General features: G+C 44.7%; 2 protein-coding genes across 2 annotated transcripts; both read left to right on the top strand.

Moving 5' to 3' along the window:
* Nucleotides 1-241: 241 nt before the first annotated feature.
* LOC139211901 (platelet binding protein GspB-like) lies at nucleotides 242-9,276 on the top strand. Its single transcript, XM_070842322.1, has 5 exons — nucleotides 242-370; nucleotides 4,381-5,786; nucleotides 6,847-7,949; nucleotides 8,292-9,071; nucleotides 9,269-9,276. Exons 1-5 carry the CDS (start codon nucleotides 242-244, stop codon nucleotides 9,274-9,276), a joined length of 3,426 nt encoding a protein of 1,141 aa, XP_070698423.1.
* crybg1a (crystallin beta-gamma domain containing 1a) lies at nucleotides 9,033-21,037 on the top strand. Its single transcript, XM_070841837.1, has 19 exons — nucleotides 9,033-11,935; nucleotides 12,736-12,774; nucleotides 12,864-12,982; nucleotides 13,061-13,238; nucleotides 13,516-13,655; nucleotides 14,070-14,196; nucleotides 14,294-14,329; nucleotides 15,131-15,291; nucleotides 15,578-15,704; nucleotides 15,787-15,932; nucleotides 16,632-16,758; nucleotides 16,844-16,873; nucleotides 16,997-17,109; nucleotides 17,424-17,556; nucleotides 17,661-17,800; nucleotides 18,429-18,552; nucleotides 18,789-18,947; nucleotides 19,715-19,877; nucleotides 20,226-21,037. The coding sequence occupies exons 1-19, from the start codon at nucleotides 9,425-9,427 to the stop codon at nucleotides 20,312-20,314; spliced, it is 4,662 nt and encodes a 1,553-aa protein (XP_070697938.1). The 5' UTR covers nucleotides 9,033-9,424; the 3' UTR covers nucleotides 20,315-21,037.
* The last annotated feature ends 299 nt before the right edge of the window (nucleotides 21,038-21,336 follow it).

Raw genomic sequence — 21,336 nt, 5'->3', positions numbered from 1 at the left:
CAGACTCTACTCTTCATGTAGTTTCATCTTCAAACTGGAAGGCAAAGATCGGTTCACATTCAATGGCATATCAACCAAAGGTTTCATGAGCAGGAGTTCGAATGCACAATACTGTAAAAACATGAGTACTGTTGGATAGAGAAGAGAAACAAAAGCCAATGACATAACATCCTCTCTGCCCCCCCTCCCCCCTCCTCTCTCTCTCCGTTTCCTGCCGCTCTCCACCAGGAGCTACGACCAGATGAGTGTTTCCACAGAGCGCAGCTTCCTGGCTGAATCGCAGTGGGATCCTCACTCGGAGTGCAACTCCATGATCAGCTTTGACATGACTCAGCCACACAGCCCTACTTCGCCCTCCAAGTTCTTCAAGGTTGGTTTTATGGACTCTTTTTTTTCTTTTTTTTGTTAAACTAAGAGCTTTAGATCTAATCTTCAGTGCGTGCATGTGTGCGTGTCCATTGTCCAAAAGTACAATGTCTGCAGTATGATTATTGTTTTGTAGCCACTGCAAAGAATGACTCTACATGACTTTAATCGTTGCTCATTTCTTGATAGAAGCATTGACTTGAGGGACAATTAACTAATTTCGATAATTCCAATTTAACTTTCAACCCAAGTAATGATGTTGTTTTTGGTATATTAAATAAGATTCCCAGTAAAATTCATATTGACAGACAATAATTCCTCTGAGGCCCACCACCATAGTTTTGAAAAGACTTTGTGTGTGAGTTATTGTTTTAGTACTTTTAAGATCTAACTTTGCTCAGTGGTGGAACGCGATCAGGCTCTAGTGCTTACTAGGTACAGTTTTGATGTTTACTTGAGTGTTTTATCCTACATCACACTTCTACTCTACTGTGTTTGAGAGGGAAATATTGTACCTTTTATTCCACTACATTCATTTTCATCACCTTCACCTCGACCTGTCCAAACAGTGAAGTGCTACTTTACATTAAAGCATCAGCAATGATAATCCAGATATGTATATAGTATTATGACACTTTTACACAAGTGCAGACTTTTACATGTGACGGAGTATTTTTGATACTGTAACTAATACATTTTCCACCACTGCATGTTTGCTGTCCAGTTCCCGTTTTATTTTGCTGAGTGAAGATTTTGGGCAAATCAGTATAGCATTCTGTTACCAGCAGCTCTGCTCGTTAATGTACAAGCTAATATCTTGATTAGCAAGAGAATAAAGTTACACTGACATTATGTTTTCACCACAGTTAATATTTCCAGAAGGACCAATAAGAGTAATTAGGTCACTGTTGGAAGAAGGTGTGGCAGCATGCGGCTGACAGGTAAACTTTGTGTACACTCAGCAGGAAGCAGAAGACACATGCTAGTGAGAATAGTACGCGATGATCTTATTTACTTTTCTGTAGCCGAGTATGGATTTTTCCAATCACTGTTCCATGCAGGCTCCGTGTTTATTATAAGGGCTGGATCGAGGATATGGCCATGCGTGGCTTTCTTCTCCAGTTTGTTCTCCAAACAGCTGCACAACTCCACGACGTCACCCACCTCAGCTCATTTCTACTTGTAGGGCACGGCGGTTAATGCTCAGTAACAGACGAGCCCGCCTAAGGTGGTTGAAGTAACATGTTTTAGGCCCATGATGGTGCGCTTCCCCTTTAAGACAAGGTGGACACGAGCCTGTGGGATCTCGTTGTCCCTGGGCTGTTTTCCTTAAACTCATACCTGTCAAACCTGCTCCCATATGTTTGTGTCAGTGGGAGTCATTAGGGAACTGTTTTATCCAAAGTTTTCAGGGATACAATTATGTCATAGTTGTGTAATATGAGAACTGTAGTATCAATTTCTTTGAGATCACAGCTGGGAAAAACTCCAAACGCATTGCTTCGTTGACACTTTGCTTACACGTGCAGTCTGAAAGATGGAATTCTCTGCTGTATTTGACAGTAATTGAGATCATCATCGCTGTTCCTGTCTGAGATCAGTGCATGAAGCCGAGCTGTGGCTGACAGATAAGGAAGTGAGCCACAAGATATGGCACCCAGATACTCCACCTACCTGACATCTGTCACTGCTATGAGTAAACACAAGGGGAATACCTAGTGGAGAGCTAATAGTTCAAGGTTTGCATAGAAGGACGGCAGGTAGCCACTCAAGACTTGTTACATAGACTGGACACAGGAAACTTCATTTATGCCCTTTTGTTATTTACTCTGCTTGGATTTGTGAATGAGTCAGAACAACCTGCAGGTATGGTATCACTGCTTTGACTGCATGTTAAAGCAAGAACAGTTCTTGATCTGAGCGAGGTTATTCAGTCAGGTCTCTGCCTTTCATTCTGTTAAGACATGAGCTGGAAAAGCGCCTCTTTTCTTGCTGTTTGCTCAGTGAAATGATGTGAATGTTTGACAACACTGGAGAGTGCGTCGAAACAGGTTTTTATCATAGAAAGCTGCCTGTTCAGAGAGGACTCTCAGAGCGCTTCAGAGAAATCCACATTTTTAATCGCAACTCTATGTATTTGCTTGCACAGCACGAGACCTTGGCACCTTTTGGGAGCCGTCTCACCGTCTAGATCCTATCTGAATGAGTTTAATGAGCCCCAGCTGATACAAACTGCACTCTTTTTAAACAAAAGCACTGTAGATAATAGATATCCTACTGCTTTGCCCAGCTTTAGAATGAGGAAGGGTGGGGTTTTCTACAGCACGTCTATCCACACCCTTTAAATTTCACTGGATTGTGAATTCCTTTTGCTTGTTGGCCATGTGAACCATCTTTCACAATCATGCCCTCAAGTCACTTTGTTGAGCGCTGGGACACTTAACTGTAGACACACAAGTCATTGCAGCCAGTAGAAGAGGACTGACTGTTTTATGAAGGAGGAGGACACTGACTTATTTTTAAGGGTCTAAGGATCATTATATCTTCTAAAAGACCTACGTTGTAACTTCCTTCAGCTGTTTTTTTTTTTGGTCCACTCTTAAGTATTATCTAGACACAGAACTCCAACAGTTTAGCCTCCTGTAAAGTCAAAATGGTACGTAAGTGTTGCTTTCTTCACCGTCGTCCGTGCTTCTTGTCCTAACATGTGCTCCGTGTACTGTGACTACAGTCAGATTTTGCAAGGTGTCTTTTATAGTTTGGTGTTTTTCTTTTTTGTCAGTGTCTTCTTGGCTGTGACGTAAATGTTATTAAAAGTGCCACGATGGCACTGAAATATTAGAATACCGACCACACAAACATTTGTCACTGCTGCTGTCTCACACCGCACCGTTTGTTAAATAATGAAGTCTTTGATTATCAGGCTCTTTTTGGACCGAAGCCTGCCTTCTTCACTTTCATTCTTCCTGTTCACGTACAGCTGGTAGCTGTGACATGCTAAGCGACCCTTGAGCGGAGCATCAAAAACGTTTTGCATCTGTCTAGTTAGTCATTAGTCATTAGTCAGTCCACTCCTGGCTGTTTTGCTAGTGTGTTGTTATCTGCTCCAGAGTGTCTGCATTTAACCCGTTCACTTTGGTTTGAGCTGTTTTACAGATTTTAATAGAACCTGTAACTTTGGAAATAGAATCCTTTTAAATAAATGACTTGGTAATGGTAAATGTTTTTTGCTTTTTACTTGACCTAAGAGACAGCAGTCTGAAAAGACACTATTTGTGACAGTCTAAGCAAGCTCAAGGAACACTTTTTTATGAGCACACAAACTAAAAGTGTCCATTCCACAAGCTCGGGCGCACGTTTGTTCTCCCATCTTCTTTCATGTACTTGTAAATTCCCTCATTACCTTAATGGAATTTGCTCTATGGTTTGAATTTTTCCTGTTATTTGATTGCAGTCATCCACACATGGACAGGATTTCTGTAACTGTAATTAAGGCACAAGTTTCAAGCAGAAATACTTCAAATTTGAAGTAAAAATATATCTTGTCTTACACAAAACTTCTGTTGGTATTTGATCAGGTAATACAAAATATATATTTATATATATTTTACTATATATATATATATATATATATATTTTACTTTACAGAATGTCTTTAAAACTATTTATGTAACTATAAATAAGGCATTCGTTTTGCCACATTGTTTCCTTGGATATTCTCTCCAGAAACTGAATGCAATATCTGTATTGTTCTACATATATTTTCCATTGCTGACCAGTTAATTGTATTTCTATAGCTATTTTTATATGCTTTTAATCTCAATTTTAAAATGAGGTAGTTCATCATTTTTCCAAAGATATTGAACTTGTGGGTGAAGGTCATTTATTGACTTTCCACTTTTAGTTTTCTGTTTTTTTTTTGTTCAAGCAGAGCCAGAGAGAAAGGGCTGTGCCAGCTGCTCTCTCCTCCTCAGTATTTATCTTTCCGTCTGCCTCTTGTTTATCCTCTTTTAGAATTCAGAGGACAAGAGGGGAATGTTTGACCGCCTCAGCAACTTCTTCAAGAAAGAGAAGAGAAAGAAAAGCAGTGGCAGGCAGCATTCAGATGCTTCCACCTCCCCCGGTTCCCCAGCATCTCCCTTATCTCCACGTTCGCCCCAGTCTCAACAGCAGGATGGGCCGCAGACTGCTTCTCAAAAAGACAGCGAGCCAGCAGTGGCTGGAACGGGAGCAGAGCGTGGTGACTCCCTCAGCCAAAGCTCCGGTCCCAGCGCCTCCAGCACGGCCTCTTTGGTGATGGGTGAAGCACAGCTCCCGTTCGCAGATAGTAACAGCAGTGGCCGCAGCAGTGTGAGGGAGGTGCATGTGTGCAGTGTCAGCGGGGCCAGCAGCCAAAAGAATTCTGAGAATGCGACTGAGGACCTCACTGCTACTACTCATCCAAGTGCTGATTCAAGCTCAGAAATGGGCTTTGCACGGTCGGTGGTGGAGGAAGTCAACAAGAAGCTGCAGGTCAGTTTGGAAGAAGTCAATCTGGAGGACACGAAGGGCTCCAGTGAGAATAATGCAGTTGACCAGACAACATTTAAAATCCCCCTTTCCAGTTCAGCTGAGGCCCCAAAGTCACCCAACCTAACTTCTATAAGTTTAGCATCAAAGAAAACAATGGTGAAAGTTGGAGAGAAGGGGCACAGCACTGCCCTAAGAGGAATAACTTTAGGCTCTCAGTCATCCACCTCTCACCTCATCACAACTCAGCAGGAAGATGGAGACTCTTCAGACGCAGTGAGGAAAAGCTCAGAAGTCGACACGAGGGGTCCGATATTCTCTTGGGAGCCTGCAGCCGCGGCACGGGGCCCCTCGCCTGAGAAAGGACAAGTGCCCAGAGGCGATTCCCCTGTCCAAATTCACAAAGCCATATGGGTGGAAACACACCTGGGAGAGGAGGTGGAATGGGAGAGGGAGGGGGAGAAAGAGAAGGATAAGATGAGAGAAGGGGAGGAGAGCTTCAGAGCAGACTCGCCTCCCGTGCTGGCCATACCTGTAACAGTAATTCCTGAGGACGACTCAGTCACCCAGGGCGCTGCAGACAGCCCACGTACCCCCTCTGCTGAGCCTCTGCTGTCCAGTGGCAGCCCGCCAGACTCAACCGTCTCCTTAGCAGCGGCTGCAGGGGACTGCCAAACAACGTTACCGCAGCCAGAGCAGCCTGTCACTGGCGCACACTCAAGGCAGAGTTCACTTCAGGAGAAACGCGGATCGAGAGAAATCCGTGTCACGCGCAAGACTGTGAATCTGCCTTCGAAGCACAAGGTTATTGCCCAGAATGTGTGTGTAAGTTCAGATGGGAGCGAACCAGCCGGAGAGGAGCCCAGCAGAGATTCAACTTCAGAGACTTCAGACACGACTGGAGTAAAACCGTGAGTATATTTCCTGTGGTCGCTGTTTCATTTTCCCTCTGATTCTGAGAGAAACAGACAGCACGGGAGCTAAAGAGAGAAAAGCCTGCATGCAACCTGAGCTCTGAGTTCCCATACTCCATTGTACAAGAGGAGAACAATGCAGGCTAAACCTGCTGTGAGGCACTGAAATATTCATATACAATACGTCTAATCATGTAAAAAGAGTTTTTATATAAGTTGCTGTAGATTGTGCTAAAAGTTACTTACCCAATGATAAATGTATTAATGATGAAGTCAGGATTATTGAAGCTTCAGTTGAAACGAAGGTCACCTCTGGTGTTTACCTATGGTGTATATTCACTACATTAGCCATTACAAAACTTGATGGGCAACTGGCTACTGCCTGCACACTTCTGTTTGACTTCAGGGTTACATGGCTACACTTAGACATACATACACGTAGCACGAGTACAGCAGCACCTCATGAAGTTCTGGCTCTGTGGATGGTCACTCCTAAAAAATACCTGAAGACTTGGAGGCTGATTTATAGTTACTGAGCGCCTGCAGGGGGATTCTTTTGCACAATTTGTAAGTTTGACCACACAGTGTTTTAACAGCTGTAACAGTAGTCTGAAGTGGAATGTTAAGTCTTAAGTTTAAACTCTATTAGGACACCAAACATGACAAAGAGTATTTAAAAAAAAAAAAAGGAGTAGTTTGACATTTTGGGAAATCCTGGTGCTGGCCATGGAATAGTTTCCCACATAATCCCTGTAAAACCACTTTACACTTTGGTTTTTATATTTCAAGTGAGCTTTAGAGGTGCTGGTAGGCAGATTTAGTTAACTTTGGACAGAGCAATGGTAACTGTTTCCGATCTTTATGCCAAGCTAAGCTAACCAGCTGCTGACTGCAGCTATGTATGTTCTGTACAGCTGTGAGACCGGTATCAGTGTTGCCATCTGGGCTAGCTTGGGGCAAGAAAGAAAATAAGCATATCTCTTTAAATGTCAAACTATCCCTTTAAGTTATTCTTCTCACTACTTCTGTTAATGTTTCTCTCTCTCTCTCCCTTCAGGCTGCCAAGCCTCCAAAACAACAATGTGGAGCTCAAGGAAGCCGACCTTGAGTCATTACCAGCAACAGATGAGACTACATGCTCTGACACAGTTACTCCTGAACCCCCAGTGAAAGAAAGAACAGACTCTGAGGCCTCAGACTTTGATGATACCTCTGCAGCCTCAGACATGCACAGAGCAAAGTCACAAGCGGTGAGGTCTGGGATAAGAGGCCAAGGCACTATCCAGGCTACGCCCTCCAAACGAGGGGTTAAAGCAGCAGCAGAAAGTTGGCACAGTGCAGCCAGTGGAGCAAAGACCCCACCTTCAGCAGCTGGCAGCAAGGCCAAGAATGTGACAACAAAGGCTAAGGCCCCCACAGAGAGCACAAAAGTGGGAACTTCCAGCGATATGCCACCACAGAGGGAATATAACAGTGATAAAGCAGTTTCCATGTTACCCACATTAAAAGACCAAAGCACCAGTGGTCCTTTGAGTGCAACAGGTTCAAAGTCTAAAATCCCCAAAAGGTCAACATCAGATGCTGATGTGAAATCACCAGTGACACCAGATAAAACATCAGTGAGTGATGCCTCTGGGTCAGCGGCCCCGTCAAGACTGCAGATACAACCCAGAAATAAAGACTCTTTGAAATTTCCAGTCACTGCAGCCAAAGTTGGCAGGAAGTCAAGTTTTGAAGAAGCTAAGGGAGGTAAAGCTCTGTCAGGTGACACTTCTCCCACAAAAACGACACACAGGACGGGAACTAAGGATGTTAAAGAAAAGTCAGATGAGGACAGAGACCCTACAAACCTGGTAAATGGTGTGGCCAGGGACCGCGTGGAGAGTAGTATTACAACAGGACACCCCACTGACAAGGAGAACCTGGATGTGAAAAAGCAAAGCCATCAGGACAGTAAGGCCGCAACAAAGAGTCGGTTGCCCGTTTCATCCCAAGAAAGAAAGACTCACGATGTGATAACTCAGACAAGTGGTGCCAACGTAAAAACAATCACATCCAGTCAAACAGAGTCAGGAAGACCCAAGACAGAACAGGAAGAGGTGAGAGGTGAGAGACCTGCCGGTGAGACACCACCCCCGCTCTCTGAAAGTCCCAAGAAAGGTAAGACAGTTTGATCACAACGTGTTGTATGCTAGACAGTCTGTTCCAGTACTGTTTAATCCGTACAAAAACTGCAGCCTGCAAACAAAGGAGACATAACTTTTCAATTAGTGAGCTTTAGAGAGGCTGGTAGGCTGATTTTGTTACCTTTAGACAGAGCTAAGCTAACTGGCTTCTGGATTTAGCTTCATATAAAGATTGTATGACATCAGTCTTCTCATGTCGCTCTCAGCAGGAAGTGTAATAAAGAACTATTCCTCTAAAGTAATGCCATTTTTTGACATTTCAGATTTTAATTTCTGTTGTCATTCAAACTGTGTGTGTGTGTGTTGTTTCCAACAGGAAGCATGAGCCCGTCAAAACCCGTCTTTAAAAGCCACAAAGAGAGTGACACGCCCGCCTCGTGTGTCTCTCCACCTCCCACCAACAAAGACAAAACGGTGTTATTGAGGCTCTCCAAACAGAGCGACAACATCCAACACCACAAAAGTCCAGCAAAGGCTTCGGCTGATCTCTCCTCTTCTGTAAGCAAGTCTCCTACAAAAGGTCAGAGAAGCTTAAACAAAGTGAAATTCGGAAAACTTTCACCAGCTGAGAATTCCGAAAGCACACCTGCGCCTAACCAGGAGGAGCCGAGTGAGACCACTGACAGAGAGGCAGCTGTCGAAGCACCTGAAAGCGTATCTCGCATTCAAAGCGACGAGGCCACAGAGGAACAGGAAAGTCAGTTTTCACCAAAGAAGTGTCAAGAAGAGGTTAAAGAGGAAGACATATTAGAGACAAGCCAGCTCATAAGTAACATAAAACCAGATTTAATCCAGAAGAAAAGCTTTTCAGAGCCAGATTCTGCAGTGTGGGCTCCGGACACAATAGCAGCTTATGAGGATGTAACTGATATGTCAGCCAAACCTGTTGTGGCTGACAGCATTCACTGCGACATAATGACCCACTCGGATCAGGACGCTATTGTGCCTGGTGGCGTCTCCCTTCCAAAAACAAACAAGGTCACTTCTAATGTATATAATGCCAAAAATAGCCTTCCTGTTAAGCTGATCTCTAAAGAACCAAAAGATACACTCCCAGCCTCTCCCGCTGCACTTCCAGCTGATGATAACCTGCACAGTGAAGTGCAGCAAAAGAAGCTATTGAAGGATCAAACCACAAACATTATTCCTGAAAAAGATAGATTGCCCACATTCAGCGGAGATTTAGCAAAAGATATTGAGGTAGAGGAGAAAAGTAAGGAGGAGTTTGGCCGGAAACCAGCAGAGGCTGTGGACATTCAAACAGAGACTGTGACTGTTTGTGAATTGCCCAAGAATGTTGAAAATCAGCCGGACAAAGAGGCTCTTTTACTGGCAGGACACTTTGAAAGACCGGAGAAAGACTCAAAACCAAATGAAAGGCTGAATGATGCAGCGGTGGGAAACGCTGACTCACAGAACAGTTGCAAAAAGGAGCTTAAGGGCATAACTATGGAGGACGAAGCAGAGAAAGACATTACAAAACCAGAGAAACAAACGCGTGCCATAGCACTGCAGAAAGGTTTACAGCCCGGCTCAGAGGAGGAACCACAGGCTGTAGTTACAAGGGCCCTGGAAAAGAAGAAGGCCGAGGCAGAGCAAGCGCCAAGTGCTCTCCACGAAAATACAGCCAGCGTGGTCAATACAAAACTGGAATGTGGGATTGGCTCAAATGAAAATGCCAAAAGTGCTGATAAGGAAACAGATCTACAAGTGAAGGCCGCAACAAGAGTGGAAAATGAAGAGGAACCCAAAGCACTTCTAACCAAAGATGAGGAGGTCGGGGATAATGAAGCAAAACACACTGGCGTTGTAACGGAGATGCCATCAGAACTTCATGCCATGAGCACTAAAACTCAGAGTGCTGCAGTTTTACAAATGGACACAACTCAAGAAGTAAAAGCAGCAAGCAGTGAAACCCTGAGTGCAGAAAGTACCAAACTTCAAGCAGAGGATTCATCAGTAAAGAGTTTGGTGAACGAGACTGTAAGAAAGAACACTAACAGTGAAGTTAGCATCCAGCAGGACCAGAAACCCATAATTGTCAGAGACCAAGATGAGGACATAAAAAAACCAGAAGAAAATGATTATAAAACTCCAAAACTAAAAGCTGTAAGCTCCAAAACTCTCAGTGCCGAAGGTACGAAAGAAGAGCGTGAAACGAGAGCATTTGGTAAGAATTTACCAAATGAGGTTTCAAATGAGACGGCTGACTCTGAAGTTAGTGGCCACGAGTTCCAAAAGACCTTAATGGTTAAAGACCAAGGTGAGGACTTTACAAGACCAGAGGAAAATGCTGGAGGTATCATACTTCAAGCAGAGGATTCATCGAGAAAGGATGTGGTGAATGAGACTGTGATGATGGATACTAACAGCAGAGTTAGCATCCAGCAGGACCAGAAGTCCATACAGGTAACTGTAAGAGACCCAGATGAGGACAATAAAAACACAGAGGAAAAGAGATCACCAAAATATCCAGATTTTAATCTACAACAGGAACCAAAGACTGTAAGAAAAGAATCTCTGAAGACAAAAGAAGATGCAAAGTCACCTGAAAAGTCAAGTGTTTTCACCAGTGACAAAGCAGCTGGTAAGACTGACACAGAACTGAAACAGGAAAAACTCATTGATGGAGGTGTTGACGTTGCCAAAAAAGACGGCGGAGGACAAAGAGACGTGCCCACGGTTGTTCCAGATGAAGGGCTCAGTGATACTGATGCTCCGAAGAATGATGAAGACACCACAGAGAAAACAAAAGCAGAGAGTGGTCTGAAACAGGAACTGCAGACTTTAAGACAAGAGAAAACCAATAACCTCAGTGATCCACAAAAGCCTCTAAAGCCTGCACGCAACAGCAGTTCGTCTCGTGCTGCCACGGAGAAACCAGCCAGCCCATCCCAGAGTCCTCAGCTGAAGAAGGAGTCTCCATCCAGCTGGTTGGACGTGGAACATAATCAGACACAGAAGAAGGAACATAAAAGACGAAAGGATGCCTCCGCCAGTGAGGATGAATCTCTCGAGCCTGATGACTATGATGATTTTATCAGGGGCATTAACGAGGGCAGCATTCCTTTCTCTCTGCCTCCAAAGAGGCATACTCATAAAAAGTCCCTGTCTCCGCATTTTGCATTGCCGGCCATCAAGGAGGACCATTTTGAGAGAACGTTTGATCCAGAGGAATTCCAGTTTGGCTTAAGAAAAAATGACAAAAAAGGTATAACTCTCACCCCAGCTATGGTGATTAAACAAAAAGCAGCTAACAGAGAGAGGCAGACCCTGAGAAACCATGCACAAGATAATGCCATGCATGCGTCCATCGACCAAATGAAATCACCTGATGAGGTGGAGGGAAAACATGGAGTGGAAAGGGGGTCAAATGGTGACGCCGGAAAAGAGGAGCGACAAAACAATGGAGAAGAGCCTGGGAAAATTACATCACGACTTGAAAGGATGTCCATCCTCTCCGCCTTACTGAGCTCTCCTCGGTCCTCCAGGAAGAGCAGACAGGAAGCCACCTCTGCCTCAAATAGCACGCTCTCATCTGACCGGCAACAGGACGCGCCTTCGCTCGGGAAGCAGGCAGTTGTTGATCCACCTCTGCCTGGCGTCGGAGCAGATAAGGAGGGCGTGAGAGGTGCGGATCAAGGGCCGCTTGTGGGTGGTGGTATAGGTGCAGTTAGTGAGTCAGCGCTCAGCCCCTCCTCTCCTCCACCCCTGCCCTCGTTCTCAGAGATAAAACTGCCTGATCATTTAGAGAAATACCTCAAGACGAGCAAAAAAGAATCTGAAGCCTCCCAGGGCTCCACACAGTCGGCCGCTGCTGACCTGAATCCTAATGGGAGTACAGTGATGGACCAGGCCTCAATAGCAGGGGTATCTGATGTGGATGTGGGCCCTGCAGGACAGCCCCCAGCCAGCAAGGGCAGCCACAAGCCCTCTGGACATTCTACTACTAAGACTAAGGTAGGAATTTCAGTATTTAAAAAAAAAAAGAGCTTCAATAATTTCATTCCCTAGTTTATTTCTGTGGTGATGGTGTGTCGGCTCCACGTCCTGCTCTTTTGTTTCGTTTTGTGTCGTGCTGTTGCAACAAAGTCATGAGTCATTTGCAAGTGAGAACAGGACAAAGGAGCAGGTCGTCAGTCTGGAATTCTTCACCAAGATCAGCTAAAGCTTAACCCTTTATCGGGCAAGGGACCATATTTGGTAACTTAGGTGGGAGTTCAGAATGCCCCCCCCCCTTGCCTCACCATGAGGCAGTAGAACTACCAGATTTATCAGCGACAATCAGGCTGCATGACAGACCGGCAAGAAACCATGTATGGTGACTTCACTGAACTTGATTTTCACCGTAAAATTAATTTTTTTTTTTTAAAAACTCACGTAAAAAAAGTCTTGTAATGACCACCAGTAATGGTCTGGGGTTGAAATTTTGAATTTGTAAGTATTTCAATGAGTGCCCTATAAAGGGTTAACATAATTTGCATTAAGATGCAAATAAAGCAGAACTATGTAAAACACATGTTTGTGTTTAGATGAACAGTGTGCATGTAGTGCCTGCTGCACAGCATCAACACTTTTTTTTTTTTAGAATCAAATGTAGAGAGAAGAAAGTGTTGAAGAAACGTTTGTTTGTCTCTGAAGAGGCTAATGGGATCTAAGTGATGTCTGTTAGTCTACATTAGCCTGCTGTTTGGAGGACTGACGTCTTTTTTTAAAGCACAGGTTCAAACTCATAATCAAAATATGACATTTTCTTTCAGATACCTGCAGTGAGAGGTTTCCACAAAAGGCCTGGAAAGGTAGGATTAAATGTTGTTTACTTGAATGAGTCAGTAATACATCGTTTGCTGCTACATATTTGAAAGTAATGTCGCTTTTCCTCGTGCAGATCGTCATACATGAAGAGGCTCAGTTTGGAGGGGAAGCGTTTGAACTCTGCTGTGACGCAGAAGACGCCACCACGATGAAGCTGTCCCCTGTCATCTCAGTCCGAGTCATCAGAGGATGGTGAGGGTCTTTGTGCTGGTCACCGCAGGTCGATACGGATGCCGATGATTGTGCTGATGTCTTTTCCTTTCTCTTCAGCTGGCTCCTCTATGAAAAACCTGGATTCCAGGGTCGCATCATTGCCCTTGAGGAAGGTCCTACGGAGCACGTAGTGAACATGTGGGCAGAGGAGGAACCTCCAACGACATCAGATGAGATGGGTCAGCCCATGCCAACAGCACCTATGGTCATAGGTTCTATTCGATTGGCAGTCAGAGTAAGTTGCGAAATACTGATGCGCCCAATGAATCGGCCCACATGCACACTGTTGGAGTTATTGTGTGTCCTGTAATTTGGTTTCCCCCCCTAGAAGTCTATTTAACACCTAAGCAGAGTTACCTCAACCTCAGAACAAAAAAAACTGCTTCCTTGATTTTCTACTTTGCTGATTATTTTATCAGACAGTTTCTAATCCAAACCATAATCGTGCCTGTGTTTTATTTAGGTAGAGGTTTTTGGCTCGGCTGCTTATTTTGTGTGTGTGTGTTTTGCAGGACTACAGCATCCCCCGAATCGACCTGTTTGAGGAGGTAAACGGGTTGGGAAGGGTGTCTTCTTGCTGTGACGACACCGTTGAGATTGGCTCTTACGGGATGCCGCAGACCACCGGCTCCATCAAGGTCCATTCTGGAGTGTAAGTTCAGCTAAAGGCCCTTTGGTGATGCGCATCTGAAGTAACAGGGATGCACGTGCATGGGCAGCTCTGCAGCATGGAAGCATGCTTCAGTTTCTTTCCTAACTAGCAGTTTAAAAGCTCTCACACACTGCGGAGGCTGTTTATGGGAGAGGGTGTGTGCGCAGCATCTGTTCTCTGTCTGTGAAGGAATGCGTGCTGCAGGCTACAGCTTGTGGTTGTCATGGTGTTATTGATAGTAAGCACTTACGTTTTTCAACTGGCGTAGAGAGTCAAAGTACCGTATTTAGTCCATCATCATGTAATGGGACAAAAGTGCCGTGGTAAAAAAGTCACTAAATGATCATCACTCTCTCGTGTGCCATAACCATGATGTATAGTTTTAAAAGCGACTCTCTCCCCTCGTGCCTTTAGCTGGCTGGTGTACAGTGATCCGGGGTTCGGAGGGTTTGTAGGAGTGCTGGAGGAGGGGGAGTACCCCTGCCCAGAGACCTGGGGCTTCCCTGAGCCCTTCGTCGGGTCTCTCAGGCCCCTCCGAATGGTACGGCACATGAAACACGGATCCACGTTTGCACTGTGCTGTCATTTTGTCCGTGGTTCGGGTCTTACAAGTGTGTGTGTGTGTCTCTTCATTACAGGGAACGATAAAGGTGGAGCATCCTAATGAGCTCAAGGTGGGTTCTGCATCACGTTACATACGAACACACGCAAAGAGTTCTGCTATATTTGTCAGCCAGCCCTTAGAGAATCTCATTTAGAGGCAAAGGATGCTTTAGAAAGGAAACGTATGTGGGTAAGATGAATCACAAAAGTTTAGCAGAGGCATGTTTGATTGGCATGATTCATCATTAGATTCACAACATGTTCATGCAATTCACAGAATGAATAGATGTATAAAAAGTCAAGAGAAATACCACCAAATATTGAAATCATTTAAGGCATTTTTCCAAATGCCAAACATTTTCTGGTTTTATTTTGCCAAATGAGAGGATCACTTTGTCTTTACTTACTTTGTCATGTATGACTGATGGGTTTATGGAATATCTTAAAGGATTTGGACAAAGCAAAGGAAACTGAAGACATCACTGTGGATTTGGAGTGTAAAATCCATTTGTATACTATTTTTAACACTTAAGTGACTTAACAATTAATTGATAGATTGAGAAAATAATATGCAGGTAAATCAAGAACAGCATCATTAGTTAGTTAAATATTAGTTGCAGCTCAAGGCAGAAACGTGTCAAACTTACTGGAGGCCATAACAAGTTAAAACTTGCTGTCATGACATGGAGTTTCACGAGGACAAAGCTCTTTTAAGCATGTTGTTTATCGTCATGATTTACCAAAATATTGCATGAATGAGTCATCCAGTGTTTTGTATTTACTGTTAGTAGAATGAATGGCATTCTGCCTTGAGACAGAGACAGAAACGCGTAGGCTCATGTTTAACTCCTTCCCCTCCTTCGCTCCTCCAGGCCCTCGTGTTCGAGAAGCCCAGCTTTGATGGAGACTGCATCGAGGTCAACAGCGACGTGTACAGCTTGCAAGAAGGACCGGAGGAGGAAAAAACAGGCAAACCGGACAAGAACAAGAAGACGTTGTCTACAGTGGGATCTATAAAGATACTCGGTGGTCTGTAAGTGTCAGTTTGACAGTTGTGGGGGTGGGGTGGGGGGGTTATCATCACAAGCCACCACCAGCCAAAGATGATTGTCTTTGTTTGGCAGGCAGCCAATCATAAGGATATTTCGTCTTCTTAAATTCAAACCCGATTAAAACTAAAGGTTTAAAAAACCGACCTCTGTGTGTGCTGAACAAACGTGTTCTCACATTTCAGCAGACCGGTTTCATTTGTCTTGGTGGTTATTGTTCAAAAAAAAAAGAGAAACTGTGTGTAACACTTCTTTGTTTTGTGCTCGTAGCTGGGTGGGCTATCAGGAGGCGGACTTCGAAGGCCAGCAGTACGTCTTGGAGGAGGGGGAGTATCCTCACTGCAGTGACTGGGGAGGACCTGAGGACGGGCTGATGTCACTTCGGCCCATAAGCACAGTGAGTGGTTTTCGGTGCCCTGTCTGCCTCTAATGATTCTAAATGTGCTGGAAACTTAACAGACTTTGATCATCTTCCCTAGGATTCCCTGCCCCCCCATGTTAAACTGTTCAACAGACACTGCTTTGATGAGCTGGGGCTCAACGTGGACTTGATGGGTCCTGTTGTCAATATGGACGACGTCGGCTATGGCGCCAAGACTCTGTCTGTCAACGTCATGGGCGGAGTGTAAGTCAGACAGTAACCGACAAAGATGGAATTCATTGTGGGGGAGGGAAACATTTGACCACACCCTTTTAGACCTTGGGTGTGTGCTGCTCACCTTCCAGACATGACTAAGTGTTCTGCTACTGTGCACACACACACACACACACACACACATACTGCCCTAGAGGATACAATTCAGAATAATGGAGCGTGATCCTTTGGGTAATTGATAGGTTTGACAAAGGATGAAAAAAGCCTCCATCTCTTGAGGGCAAGGAATTACACTGATGGTCTGAGTTAGAAGAGTGATCCTTCAGTTATTATAAGAGATTTCACATTACGGGCTCCTCTCAGTCTCCGCTGAGAGAAACTGCCCAGTTTGAAATGAAAGTACAGTAATTACCTAGAAACCAAAGTTTATTTTTTAGCAAACAGATTTTGCCAATCAGCCAATGTCACGGCTGAGTGTCAACACCTTTATGTAACCTCTACTGTTTGCTTTACATCTGCCTCGCCTGCTAAATCGTTTTACAACCTCTTAGAAGCACCGACTTCCTCTTGTTATGATGGTGTTATATGAATGCAGTGATTTTCTCAGAGGGCCACACGAGTGAGGCCTGTGTTCCTCAGGTGTGCGGCGATAAAGGAGAGGCGGCGTTCACCGTGTCTGTCCCCGATAAATGATCGCTCTGTAGTCACTGTGGTGCCCTGTCCCGGCAGGTGGGTGGGCTTTGAGAACCCCGGTTTTAGCGGAGAGCTCTACGTCCTGGAGAAAGGCCTGTATGCAAGCCCAGAGGACTGGGGAGCCCAGAACTTCAAACTGTCCTCCATACAGCCTGTCTTCCACGTAAGAACTGACTCATACAAAAACAAAAACAGGATGTGAAGCAGTGTCGGCTAAAGATAATCCCTCTGTCCTGTCTGTTCTTTAGGATACACTGATGGGAACAACAAAATTCAAGGTATCGTCTCTTTACTCATTATACTGTATGTTGTTGTTGTATGTTATTAACCCATGTTTCCTCATCCATGCTGGTTGTCCGTTCTGGCGGGGCCATGACGTCGTGTTTTTATGTGTGCCACAGGTGCAGCTGTATTCTGAGCCAGACTACCGGGGGAGGCTGGTGGCTCTGGAGGACAGTTCAGCAGCTCTGGATGAGGACTTCATAACCAGGTCCTGTAAGGTGCTGGCTGGGAGGTAGGCAAGAGTGAACTGGCCCCAAACACTGTCCGAAACATTCTGGGGATATAGCTGGCATGGATGGATGGATGGATGGGTGGATGGATGGATGGATGAGTGGATGGATGGATGGATGGATGAATGGATGGGTGGATGGATGGGTGGGTGGGTGGGTGCCAGAAAAATGAATGCTGTAAGAATGCTGTTTCCAGATGAAAATCTAAAGTAGTACAATAAAAAATGATTTTAAAGATGATGAAAGTTTTCGGCAAAATCGCAGAGCAATACGACATTAATGTGTGTGTGTGTCCTTGTGTGTGTCTTTGCGTCAGCTGGGTGGCGTATGAAGGAGCCCAGTTCACAGAGAACATGTACGTGCTGGAGGAGGGAGACTATCCCAACACAGAGGCCATGGGCCTGCAGTCCCCAGACTCTACCATCCGCTCCATACAGACCACTGGACATGTGAGTGCTGTGTGTGTGTGTGTGTGTGTGTGTGTGTGTGTGTGTGTGAAGCACTCTCTGTGGCTCAGACTGATAATGAATGAACTCTCCGGTCTCTTCCTCAGGAACTGTCTCTGCCCTCCATCGTCTTGTTCACTAAGGCGGGCTGTCGAGGTCGAAGGGTGGTGCTGACAAACGGAGCGTTGAACCCGCTGCAGACAGGCCTGGATACACGCATACGCTCCCTGGTGGTGGAGGGAGGAATGTACGTCGCTACTTTAAAATGTCTACTACTGGATACCGTTGGTATCTTTTACCCCTTGTTGACTGTTGTCGCGAATTCGCCTCAAACCTCTTCCGGTCTCGATGCAGCTGAGGTGGCCTCTGTATCCCACTAATGCCGGTTGATGCATATTCTATGTATACATTACATATACATAGATGCATGGATACATAAATAAATATATATATATATATTCTATGCATTAGTACATAGATATTTTATTATACTATTATTATATTGTACTATTCTATGCTATGCTATATTCAAATTAACAATCTCCACTTAATTTAGCATCTGCTTGAATGCAAAAACACAAATCATATATTTTTCTATATAATTATAAATAAATTCAGGCAGTAAGGGGTTAAAGGGACAGTCTGCAATTTAAATGTAAATGAATTGGTAATTAGTAATCAAAACATGGTTTAATCCAATCCCTGCAAATGGTGTCAGCTTTTAGAGTTGAGGAGCAGGAAGAGCAGGAAGCAGAGAGACGCCAAGTCAATTCAATATGTTGTGTTCAAATGTAATTCTACTATAGGCTTTTTTTCTGTGTCGTTCCATATTTTGTGAATTTGCACATTTGTGAAGCTGGCTGTCTCCCCCTCAGGTGGGTGTTGTATGAAGGCAGTAACTACAGCGGTCGACAGCTGCTTCTGCAGCCAAGTGAAGTGAGTGATTTGTGCACTTCCAGCGGCTGGCAGCGAATTGGATCCCTACGCCCATTACTCCAGGTATAGAGGGAGCGCTGTGAGCCCATCAGAAGCTGCTGGAGACGTAGACTCAGTCTTGTTTTGTTTATTTTAGGTTCTCATTTGGAAAAGAATGATCAAATGAAGAATATATGATAAATGAAATCACAATAACCACTAAGAAATACAGTCAAGTCACAAATCTAATCATGAATCACTTTGACATGTATTCATGAATCAAATCAGACCATGTGGTTTTGTATGTGTCCTTCTGTCAGAGGCAGATGTGCTTCCGTCTGCGGAACAGGGGGACGGGATGCTTGATGTCCCTGACAGGAGGTTTGGATGACATCAAGCTGATGAGGGTTCAGGCTGTGGAGGAGAGCGGAGGGATCGAGGAGGTCTGGCTCTATCGGGATGGGCAGCTTACCTGCAAGGTACGACTGTACCAACACCACACAAAACCACTGACGCAGTGCTCAAAATCACTCCCCCCCCCCCATCTTCCCCCACACCTCACAGGGACAACAGACTATATTCACTTTCTTTTCTTTTCTTTTAATAGCTCAGTCACCCTACAGTACTATCAGTGATGTTGCACACATCCACAGTAGCGGGCAGCTGCAGTCTGGCACTGTTACAGTTAGCTGTGTACCTGATTAAGACAATATGCACAACAGGAAAACAGCATTTCCAACATACTTTCCTCTTCCTGTGCTGACCTGAGCCAAACAGGTCATGCTTTTCTTCCTGTTTGTTGTCTGTTGGGCTTCAGTTCACGCTGGTGGAGCATTAGAGCAGTGGGTCAAAGGTCACCAGCTTAGCTTTTATTGCAACCTCAGACATTTTTCTTTTGGATTCCTTCACATTGATTTTCAGGTCATACATTCAAATCATACACATTGATCCTGCAACACTAAGAAATATTTTTTCCGTTATGAAATAACATTTAGGGACTGTGCGAAGGTGGAGGCATCAGAGGGCTGCGCTGTGCGACAGCTTTGTGGTTTAGAGTTTGTTTCTTGCACCTCCAGAAATAAAATGGGTTTTTGAGAATTGCAGAAGGTATCTTTGTACATGATGATCATCATCATCATCCTTTTGCCACAATATACAGGAAGGACTAGATTTTAAGCAGGAAGGAAATGAACCAACAGTTACTAATGTATATTCCTCCCGTTCACCATGTCCTCAATGTGTCCAGCGGGTGGAGGACTGCTGCCTGGAGACCACGGGCAGTGTGGTGATGGCGGGCAGCAGGCTCAGTGTTTCCCCAGAGAAAGGCAAAGACAACCAGCTGTGGAGCATCACTGCGGACGGCCTGGTGCGCTGCCATCTCCAGCCTGACCTGGTCCTGGAGGTCAAAGGTCCGGTAACTTTGTCTCAACTTCAAACACATCAATTGTCAAGTTCAGTTTTATTGAATAAGTCAAACTCCCCTGTGTGTGTGTGTGTGTGTGTGTGTGTGTGTGTGAGGTTGAGATTCAGTCCCAATCCAACAGCTCCATCTTGTGGTGTATGGAGGAGGTGCAATGGTGGCAAATCATTCCTGCTTCGCTTTAAGGGAACTCATGAAGTTCTGTCTCGTCTAAATACCTGCTGCTTTAACTGTGCTTGTGCTGACGGTTAAATAACTGTTTCATCATCACCAGCTTTACTAGTTGGTGTCAACAGTCTAAAAATGCTGACTGGTGATTTACTGTCTTGGCTCCCAGGTGGTCATCAGTATGACAAGAACCAGGTGATCCTCAACCGATTTCAAGAGAGAAAACTGAACCAAAGGTGGACTTTGGAGATGCTGTGACACCAGATTCCTCCTCAGAGGAGCCCTGCTGTCGCCCCCACAGCCCTCTGCTGCCCACTATGGGAGGGGAGGGGGTTGCACAAACACTACACATTTTGTAGTATGCTGACTGTTGTTTAAGCGGGGAACCATTGACTGGATCAGCATTATAGCTATTAAGCAGACTTTAAAAACATGCACTTGCATCTCCTTTGATGAACTCCTGTTTTCTCTTGTCCAGAATGAATGAGTAGTGTAAGAATATTGCTTATTTTTAGCCACTTGAACACCATATACCAAAGACTCTATGCAAGTACTCTGTGTGGTTTCGCTGCATGTCGTGAGGACTCCTCCCAACATGCTCAGTGCTGCGCGCCCCTCTTGTCTTCATGGTACATTTCTGCTGCATGGTTCCTAAGTTTACTTTCTGACCACAATATTTGCAAATATGAATGTGAACTGTACACTGACACTATGAAGTCAGTCTCTGGAGCGTTCTCTCTTTGTAATTACTGTAGATCAAAAATGATCTACTGGAAAGTTTTTAGGATTTTATAGGTTTTCTACATTTTACACAAACGGTACTTCGCTGCATTAAGGTTGTACATAAACATCAAGTGTATAGATTTGAGTTAAAATTTCAAAGCAGAACTTCGCCAGCAACTCTGCCCACTGTAAATATGTGAATGTCAAACAGAAGAAACTGTTTTCTGTTCTGCGTCTTTTTCAGAAAATAAAGCACCGTCTGTCTTTACATTTAAATCATCTTTTGCCGGCTTATTCCATCTCCCATATGATTTAGCAGGGGCAGCTCAGCGGTGCCGTGGTTAGCTGTCGCCTCACAACAAGAAGGTTTCAGGTTCAAGCTGTGCCGGTTAGGTTAAGTGGTGACACTAAAATTGCCTGTATGTGTGAATCATCGTCTGTCCCTGTGTGTCAGCTCTGCGATTGACTGTCAACCAGTCCAGGGTGTATCCTGCCTCTCACCCAATGTCCACCGTGACTGGTCCCAGCCCCCCTGCAACCCTTAAGGATAACACAGA

The sequence above is a fragment of the Pempheris klunzingeri genome, chromosome 13, assembly GCF_042242105.1.
Source record: "Pempheris klunzingeri isolate RE-2024b chromosome 13, fPemKlu1.hap1, whole genome shotgun sequence".
NCBI lineage: Eukaryota > Metazoa > Chordata > Actinopteri > Acropomatiformes > Pempheridae > Pempheris > Pempheris klunzingeri.
This window is presented reverse-complemented; position numbering and strand designations above follow the sequence as displayed.